The sequence below is a fragment of the Montipora foliosa genome, chromosome 5, assembly GCF_036669935.1.
Source record: "Montipora foliosa isolate CH-2021 chromosome 5, ASM3666993v2, whole genome shotgun sequence".
Lineage (NCBI taxonomy): Eukaryota > Metazoa > Cnidaria > Anthozoa > Scleractinia > Acroporidae > Montipora > Montipora foliosa.
In genome coordinates, this window is record NC_090873.1 from 47,691,015 (window position 1) to 47,701,014 (window position 10,000).

The 10,000-nt window shown below is 38.9% G+C and overlaps 2 protein-coding genes across 7 annotated transcripts in view; one reads left to right on the forward strand and one right to left on the reverse strand.

Annotated features, from left to right (window-relative positions):
- The first annotated feature begins 4,858 nt into the window (after positions 1–4,858).
- On the forward strand, positions 4,859–5,958 carry LOC138002833 (uncharacterized). Its single transcript, XM_068848809.1, has 2 exons — positions 4,859–5,799; positions 5,889–5,958. The coding sequence occupies exons 1-2, from the start codon at positions 4,859–4,861 to the stop codon at positions 5,956–5,958; spliced, it is 1,011 nt and encodes a 336-aa protein (XP_068704910.1).
- Positions 4,936–10,000, reverse strand: part of LOC138004537 (zinc finger matrin-type protein 4-like) — an 8,634-nt gene continuing 3,569 nt past the window's right edge. For 4 of the 6 annotated variants that reach the window (XM_068851076.1, XM_068851075.1, XM_068851080.1 and 1 more), the window contains exons 3-7: positions 9,450–9,674; positions 8,916–9,050; positions 6,906–7,107; positions 5,813–6,011; positions 4,936–5,069 (exon numbers count right to left, since the gene is read on the reverse strand). In XM_068851076.1, coding sequence (XP_068707177.1) covers positions 7,064–7,107; positions 8,916–9,050; positions 9,450–9,674 — 404 coding nt within the window. In that variant the 3' untranslated portion in view covers positions 4,936–5,069; positions 5,813–6,011; positions 6,906–7,063. Of the gene's footprint in view, positions 5,070–5,812; positions 6,012–6,905; positions 7,108–7,561; positions 9,051–9,449; positions 9,675–10,000 lie in introns of those variants that run through there. The other 2 variants (XM_068851077.1, XM_068851078.1) reach the window with 2 other exon arrangements.

Sequence of the window (10,000 nt, forward strand, 5' to 3'; positions counted from 1 at the left end):
GGAAAAGACACACTGTCAAGTTACTGCACTACCACACGTACGCAAAGCGTTCCTACTTTAAAAAATATCCCGTATCTCCTCTATTCCCGCCCCCAGCCAAAAATCCCGTATCCCCACAATTGCTTTTTTTTTTACCTAAATATCCCGTATCCTTATCGCTTCTTGGCCTTTTGGCTAAGATTAGTTTCTAAGCCAAGGGCTACGGTCAAGTACCATTGTACTAGATACGGTACTTTTTTCAGTGCCGTAAGGGGCAGGCACAGAACAGTTTCCGTTGTTTGTCTGTTCTCTCGAGAAGTGATCACTAGGGTTTTTTGGTTTCGTTTTTGATAGTTTTTTGTTCAGCTCGAGTGTAGAATCATGACGAACTTTTGTAGTTTCTGAGAACGATTTACTACTTGTAGCTTTTGTTGACTTTTGAATCAATGATAGAGAGTGTTTTGGCGATTTCAACCCGGACTGGACTATTGGATTTAAGCTTTTTTCTTAACGAGATTTCAAGTTATTGTGGAACGTTTGGTACCAAGTTACTATAATACTGAAATCAAGATTATGGAATTGTAAAATTAGAACTTTGGACTGGAGAACACGCAATTACGGAATTTTAGATTTTTGAGCATTGAGAGAAATGGAGTACAGATGTTGTCTTCTTGTCTTCGCCACGGCAGATTTAAACAGTTTGCAAGGAACTAAACCAGGATTACGAAACCGGATTTCGAATACACGACCCGGTTCTTTGAAAGCCGATTACCTTAATCCAGGATTAGCGCAAACTTTTGTTTTATGTTTTCAACTTTTTGGTGAAAGTTTCCTTTGCTTATTTTTGTTTTTCAGTTGACTTCTTCTAATGTAAAGTTTTACCGAATATCAGCCTTGAACAGCATTTGGGAATAGAGAATAAAACTCGTTTGTTAATTTTTAATCAGAAAAACTAACGCGGACAGATTTCGACGTTTCGATGACATCCTGTTATAATTATCAATAAAATGAAGAAAATTTACATAAGCAAGTAGACAAAACTTAAACCGAAAGCAATAGTCTATCGTTCTAAGCCAGGGAATCATCCAGTGATCTCACACAAAGGAAAACCCAAAGTCAAGTGAATACTTTAGCACGTAATCAGTCTGATTGGATGTTAAGACTCGGTCTGTACTTTTTAATCAGGAGCATCTCGTATACCAGACAGTCCATCTTTCCTTGGCATTTCTTCAGAAATGCAAAATTATTGGCTAAGTAAGGAGATCTAAGGCTGGTATCATGATCTTGTTGAAGATGTCTGCAAATGGATGAAGTTCTTCAATTCTCTGAAAAAGATGTCGAGTTGTGAGGCCTGTGTATTCTGCATCGCACAGAGGACATGAAAATTTGTAGACCACACTGTGTTGACTGATCAGAGAGGGCTTCTGTTCTTTTACGCTAAGTGCATCACCCAGTTTACGACTAGTATGGATGGGCTGTAGAGGTGTTCCGATTCTGTTGCCAAGGTTGTTGAGTTATTTCCTTAAGACAGCAGCAGGCACTACAGGAGGGGGGGGGGGGGGGAGGGGGGAGGACTCGAAACATTTGATAGCTTAGATTTAATGAAAGATAAGATTGTAGAATCGACTAGCTCGTTCGGATACTTCAGCTTAGAAAAAATAGATCTAAGATGGGCTGTCTGGTATACGAGATGCTCCTGATTAAAAAGTACAGACCGAGTCTTAACATCCAATAAGACTCAATACGTACTAAAGTATTCACTTGACTTTGGGTTTTCCTTTGTGTGAGATCACTGGATGATTCACTGGCTTAGAACAATAAACTATTGTTTTCGGTTTAGTTTTGTCTACAACATTTTAGTTTCTAAAGAAACTGTGGTACTGCGTTGGTGGGAGATTGAAACAGAAATTGATTTTATCAAACGAGTTGATAAAGGTCGAATAACCACCCTGAAAGATTTCGAAAGCTGACGCTTTGAGCGTTAGCCCTTCGTCGGAGCGAATAATTCGCGAATGATTCGCTCCAACGAAGGGCTAACGCTCGAAACGTCAGCTTTCCAAATCGTTCACGGTGGCTATTCGACCTTTATCAACTCGTTTGATAAAGTCAATTTTAGTTTTGTCTACTTACTTATGTAAATTTTCTTCATTTCCTTGATAAAGATGACAGGAAGTCATCGAAACGTCGAAATCTGTCCGCGTTAGTTTTTCTGATTAATTTAATAACAAAAGTCAATCTTATACGTATTGTTAATTTTTAACCTGAGATTAGCGTTAATCGGCTTTTGAACAACTGGCCCAGGATGATAAGTTGTTGAACTGTGATTTGTAATAAGTTTTTCGGATGATTTAAGGCTGATCTTGTAAAACCGTAGGATTTGAATAAAGTTGCTTCCAAAAAAATAAATAAATAAAAGAACCCGTATCCTGATAACCCGCTGATAGGGCTTCGTTGTTTGCATTTGCAAATTTAGTAACATTAATAATGAGTTTTTACGACAAACAACTTCAAGTTATATTACAGATTTATCTTTCTGGTAATCTCTCGCCATTTTCCGAAGTTTACCTGTACTTGAAGTTCACTGTAACTGGACAATTTGTGTTAACTGTTTGCGCATTCCACGGATACGCCCTTGCAGGCGCCTTGTTTGAAAATGTTATGGGTATTTCAGTATCGTTTATCTCTTTAAAAAGAACATTTTTCAAAATAAAAAGAAAACCATGCTTGACTGGATGCAAAAACGAATACAAAATTATCAAACCACTGATTAAATACCCAAATTGGGTAGTACGTAGACAAATTTAGAGCTTTCTTTTATTGGTCACGTGACCATGGCCGTGGCATGATAACGTCACATTTAGGGTCACTGGTTTACAAAAGTTGGAAACTGACCAAAATAATGCCAAATTCTCTCAAATTACTTAACCATTACATCCTTAGCAACTCACCCAAAAGAACACGTCAGTAGGCACTTAAAAGCGGATGATTTGTGAATAACAGGAAATACTAGCACCCTCTAACAACGAAATTATTATTCAAGTGTACGGCCAATTATTTAAATCACGACAATACCATAGCTACTGCATCTTTTTTGGTTCATGGTCGGATAACCATAATCAAATATCACTGAGACGGAAAAACAAATTAACACTTAAAAGTGTTGTTTCGGCATGATAAGCGTACTTTCAAAATTAAGTCAGGACTGATTTGATGATAGTAGGAATCATTTGCTCTGCGGCAATGGGGCAACGGCAGAGCAACTCCATTTCAAGGGTAACACCCAAACCATACCGTGAGGGTCAATGGCTTCCTTCCGACAGTAAAGTTCTCGACAAATGCATCGCCCACAATGCTGCGACACATCCGGGACTTTTCCCCGCTTTGCAGCGCTAATTTTGAAAGCTAATTGGGGAATTGTACAGAAAACAATAAAGAATGTCGGCCGAAAGCCGGGAGAACCGCTTGAAAATTCTTCTATTACGGGATAGCTATTCAGTTTACAATCAAGTATTCATATGGCTTTTGTTGTAAAGAAGTTAATAAAAAAAATGTGACTGTTCTTACGTCAGTATTATTTTTTTTGGCCTCAAAAGTAGCTATTTCGGCACTTTCTTTGTATGGCTTGGACAATTTCAGAGAGAAAATTTCGAAAAATAAGGGGTGAGGAAATGAGTATTCATATGGCTTTTTTTACTTGATACTCTAAGATGGTCCTGCCGAATTTTCGCGGGATTCTGATCGGTAGAAGGAGTATTTTTTTAGCCTTTCCTTCAACCAAACGCCGAACCTCAGAGATAATATTCAAATTTGCCCCTACAAATTTCCCACGGGGATTGAGTTGGCTAATTTTAAATTTCCCGCGAGTGTTGTAATTAATTCATAGTCCCGCCCTCAAAAACAATGTTGCACTCGTCACATTAAAGAGCTACTGAAAGGTAATGCGACCCAGCGAGGTGTGACTTTATGTATTTCCACGATCGTGGCCGTTTACAGTTTGCTGCTTTTAGCGCACGCTTCAGTTACATTATGAACACATTATGTCAGAAAACGGATCCAAATTTGAATATTCGTTGTTGCAAAGGAAAACTTGTTCCCAATGGGATTACTATTTTGGGTCAGTCACGGATCGATTGACCAGTACTTCATTGATCTTTTGTAATCACAAGTTCAGAGTTGTCTTCTGGTTTTCTCTTTTTTAGTCTTTACACTTTCTTAATAAAAAGTCGAAATAAAAATTTGTTAATATCCTTAGGCATAAACTAAACAAAGTGAGTGCTGTAAAGAGGGTAAGCATGAAAAGCAAAACCGAACAATCGATCGAAACCAAGCGGATACTCCCAAGGGGGCTTCAGCTCGCTGTAGAGCATGAGTCAGTGCTTACTTCGTGCTCTTACCGCCTTGTAAAAATAAAAGATTTGTTAACTGCTTTGTAAAACTGAAATCGGTTAGTGTTAGAACGCAAGCCACTCGGTTGTCAGCACCGCTTAAAAACCGTGTTTTCTAAGTTTTGAAGAGTTATTAGAGCTTGCGATGATGTCGAGAGCATGCTTATTCGGTGCAAAAACACGGCTGTAAATTAAGATGGCATTGTTAAATTTTTGATATGACTTTGCGCATCTATAATTTCGATTGACACAGACTTGAGATCAACTTCACACATCTAAGATTTTGATTGACACCGTCTCATTTCCGGCGGAGCAACAGGCTAGAAACTCTTAACCAATCACAGTCAATCAGTTCTCAACTTGCTAATCTCTGATGCCCGGTCTTGAGAATTTCAGCACTGCAAGTACATGTCGCCAAAGACAATAGCATTGTTGGCGGGTTAGATGAATTGATCAACGAGTCCAAACAAAAATGGCCAAGGAAGTTTCAGTTGATGGAGATTCTTCATCCACCAACAGAAAGTGAAGAAGAAGCCATTGGTAAACTTCAAAATGCAGCCACGTTTCACAACGCTGACGATGTTGCAGAGCTGGAAAGCCTTCTCCACAAACCAGTTAGAGATTTGATGAATGCCATTCTTACCGATCCCGAGATCAACATGTTTTTTCATGAAATGTTCTGGCAGCAGTTCCATCGTAAAGGGCCTACACCAGGAAAAAAAGTTAGAAGCTGGCAAAGAATGATATTATTGATCGATCACATTATGACAACAGCTCCTAGGTATGAGAAAAACTATGGTTTGGTTGGTTTCCCCATCAATGCAATCTTAAACTGGCCCATGGATACGACAGCTGGATTTGCCGCTTTTCTGAACGAAAAAGTTAACAGGTTATTCAAGAATATTCTAGATTACTGGCAGGAAAAATTTCTCTCCCGTCCAGAATCTCGCTATGTTCTTAATGATGATCCGAAATCGGGTTGGTTTGGTCGTGATGCAATGAATTCGAAGCCGATGAGAAACTTTGTCGAAGAATTCCAATGCAATCCACACGAAGAATACTACGGTTTCAAATCATGGGATGATTTCTTCACCAGAGAGTTTCGCCCAGGAATTCGTCCGGTGGAGGCTCCAGAGGATGACAAAATTGTTGTCAACGCCTGTGAATCGGCGCCCTTTAACATAGCAAGACACGTAAAAAGATGGGATTTCTTTTGGATAAAGAAGCAACGATACTCCTTGGAGTTTATGCTGAACAAGAGTGATTTAGTCCAGTACTTCATTGGTGGAACTGTCTACCAAGCCTTTCTGAGTGCCACTAATTATCATCGATGGCACAGCCCCGTATCTGGTATCATTCACCGAGCAGAGCGTGTGGATGGTTCCTATTATTCTGAAAACCATAACATCAGAGACGACCCATCCGCACCCAACAAGTCACAAGCATACCTTTGCCAGGTTGCCGCCCGAGCAATAATTTACATCAAGGCGAATAATCCTCATATTGGCTTGATGTGTTTTATAGCAGTCGGGATGGCAGAAGTGTCTTCTACCGAAATCACTGTCCATGTTGGGGATGCAGTCAACAAAGGTGACCAGCTCGGTATGTTCCACTATGGTGGTTCCACCCATTGCCTGATCTTCAGACCTGAAGTGGATATCAAGTTTGAAGTTAAAAAAATAGGTCTTTATGCGGATATTATTAAAGTAAATGCCAAAATAGCTACCGTAAATCAAGCATTGAAGAACTAACAATTTAGAAGAACTTTTCACTGTGAGTTCCATTACTCGCTGAAAATGTATTTTTTACCCATTACTATTAAGTAGGTTTTCTGCACACGACAAAAGTTCTTCAGTAAATTAACATTTCAGTGCACAAGCTATCTGAAATACACTACAGGGCAAATTCTCAAGTAAAAAGAAGAAACGTACGAAGAGGAAATTTGTTAACTCGTTATTGATGATGTTTTTCATATTTTTACGATTGCTTTCTGGGTGGCTCGACGACTCAGGTCATACGAATCCACGCCGCAACTCCCAATCATGCAAGCGTGATCGCCTTTCATGATATGCAACTGCACAAGTTACCAACTCTCCTACGATGATCATCTTAAGATTAAAACATGATCTAAAATGAAAATTGGCATTTACCTTCGTCTTCCTAAAAAGACAGCGCTCCCTTAAAATTTAAACAAGAGTGTGATCTGAACAAGTGCGTGTACAATGATATTGGCTTTTGGGTCTATTCTCAACCAATAATTCTGCCGATGATTACACTATCGGACAGCTTGCCATGAATGGTGCAATGACGTCAACCGAATCGAGCTCGTAATCATATAATTATGAGTGAGTAAGCAAGTGTGTAACAGAATAACCCAGTACTTTTGAAACACGGTACATTAATTACATATATGTTTCAATTAATGCTACAAAAGCTAATACTAAATTTTAAAAACGTCATAAGCATTACACTTCTTAACTCTTCGATTTAAACTGGTGTTCATCACCGAAAACAGTGCGTCGATACGACAAAATGAAGTACCTGTATGCCAACCAAGAAGAGAGATCACATGTTTGAATAGACGTCATCAGTACTCTTTTTGTAGCCAAGGGTGTTGATTTGTAGCATTTTTTCAAGTCCAACCGTGACATAAAGTTTTGCCTAACTTTCTTTTAGTCACCATATAACTCTGTTGCTTATTACCGTGTGCACCTTGAGGAGCGGATTTGGAGAACACAATTTTCTGCGGGTTAAGCAAACTTCAAGTAAAAACATCCTCCGCTAAGGGCAATGTAAAATACGAAGTCTCATGATGTCTAATTTCATAATCAGATATCCGCATTTTCCCCAGTTCTGCTAAATCCTTGCGTGCTGTGTAAAAGTAAAAACTTTTGTCTCAAATTTGTTATTTGTGGCAATATTTGTTCATTTAACAAATCGAATGTGGTTCAGCTTTGTCTGTACTCTTACAGACGATATTTGTCATCGCAGTGGTTAAAATGACAAAAATAGTGAAACTCTGAGGGCTTTTACAGAAATAAGGAAACAAGACTTTATTTGAAGATGACTATACAACTAGGGCATTCAACAAATAGATCGTGGTTCAGCATTGCCTGTACTGAATGCTGTGTACTCTTATCGACAACGATATTCGTAGTGGTCAAAATGATGTACAACAAATTTTGACCACTGTAATGACGAATATTGTTGGCGATAAGAGTACAGATAATGGTGAACCAGTTAACCATCAGAAAACTTCCGAACATTAGCATAGATACCCGAAATGTTCCAGTGAATTCCGAAGGTATTTTAATCTGCTACTGTAAAGTGGGCGTTAAGTCAAGCACTTTCATTCGACTTTTAGCTGGTTACAGGTCCTAAAATTCATTTTTAGTCCCACTAAAATACAGTGTATGGCTCAAACGTAACGTTTTGGTCGTACATGGCGGTACACAGTGCAGCGAACAGATCGGTAGGGAGCTTATCCTATACGCATGAACGTGAGATATGAAGCAATTTCCTTGCCAGGGAATGAAAGGAAAAACTTCCTGATGAAGTGTGTGCGTTAGTCACACGAAACGTGCTACTCAAGTGGCTTAACTTTAAAAAAATTCATCATTAAACTTTTCCCCGCTACCTGCTACCTGTCACCAAAACTTTCATAAAGGGAAATTAACCACCATAAGAATGATCTGAATTCCCAAAATAATAAATTAATCCTTCTCAAGGTGGTTGATTTATGTTTACAAACCCAGGCTAACCCACCCTAGCATCTAGGAAATTCGACAAGTCATGGGTGAATTCACTGAATAGAGGGTAATGTGAAGTGCTAGATTTCTATCCCATATGGACCATGTGAGCGTTAGCCCTACAGATGGAAATGGGCCCACACAAGGACAGAGAAAAACTCTGACCAGGGTGGGAATTGAACCCACGACCTTCGGGTTAGATCTGCGCCGCTCTACCGACTGAGCTACAAGGTCATACGGGAGTTGGTCGTGGGAATTGAAGAAGTCAAATTCACGGCAATGAGTATGTACAAGTACAAGGGGTTACGTTTATGCAAACGTTAGCCGTGTAGCACTTATATTTTAAACAGATTTAACTGAATAGAGGGTAATGTGAAGTGCTACATTTCTATCCTAAATGGACCATGTGAGCGTTAGCCCTACAGATGGAAATGGGCCCACACAAGGACAGAGAAAAACTCTGACCAGGGTGGGAATTGAAAGCAAGACGACATCTGAATTACGTGACACGAAGTTCTATTACCCATTGATTCATATCACCAACAGAAAAAAAAACTGCAATAGTTTTCCAAATCTAATGTAAATAAGTCTGTAACCATGTAAACTTGTTCAGTGTTTCTCATTTGTGCCGTTTACAGAAGATAAAGCTCTAACATAAATTTGATTGCATCTGAGGTCCATATTTTTTGCTGTGGCCCTTTATGAATAAATCAATTAGAAGATAAAGTTTTGCACTCTTTTCATTAAACTTGTCACTTTCATGAGACTTAAAAACCTGGATTAACTGCGGTAAAATTCTCACTGTAATTAGTTGGTTGGCTTGGTGGGTTGAAAGGGTACGCTTGGTTATTTCTGGAGGGAACAAAGCTTGTTGAGATTGCCGGATACATCGCTAAAGGACGGCCTCTTCCTCGGTTGCTAAATCCTCCACTTGAAGCTGAAAATATAGAATTTTAAAATACAGAGATGACTTTATCAGATTCCAAACACTGAGAAGTGCTAAACATTTCTTGTGGAATATAAGACCCAGCTGTGGTCTAAAGTGTCCAAAGATGACAAAAATATTGAAACTCTGAGGGCTTTAAGAGAAAATAAGAAAGCAAAATTTGGAAGCAGCACCACAGTTTCTTTAGAAACTAGAAATTTGTATCCGGAGGTAACTGTTTGTTATTAACCAGTTGTGGATTTGAGCCCCTAGCATAAATTATTGATGTGAATCCAGTTTCATAATCAGTGAGCCACTCCACCTCCACAAAAAGCAAGGAAATGCCTTGCTAATGGTTTTCATTCCTTTTCTCAAATACTGATCTTGTCAGCCAAAACAAACTTCACATACCTTGTATCCCTCTTTGCTGACCACGCCCATGACCCATTGGCATTCTTCTTCTTCCTCTACATTGTCCAACTGTTTGATATCTTTGCTGTTGGTTGACTCTGTTCTGGTGCTTTTGACTTGCTGAATGTTGTTCCAACTGACACTGGGAGTTGAAATTCATATGACAATCAACACAGGAAAACACAGCCTTTTCACTTCCATCACATGCTGTTGACATTGCTGATCCTAAAATTCATAAACAAAACAGGTCAAATATAAAATATAGCAGAATCAGTAACGTGTGTGATGTCCATAATAAAAAACTGCAAATGGTTAAACACTCAATATTTTGAAAGCTTAGTAATACAAGGATTTCATAGCAGTCTTCAATTTGTGGGGGGGGGGGGGGGGGGAAGGGGACCAGTAATAACAACACAAAACAAATAACTTTTGCAATTTTTGGTCTCAAAAGTGGTTGCTGCAACTCAAAAAATTTGCACCTCATTATTATACAAAATTCTCAATTATCCTGATTTTTTCTCCAACAGTATTTGCTCTAGTATTTCACTTGT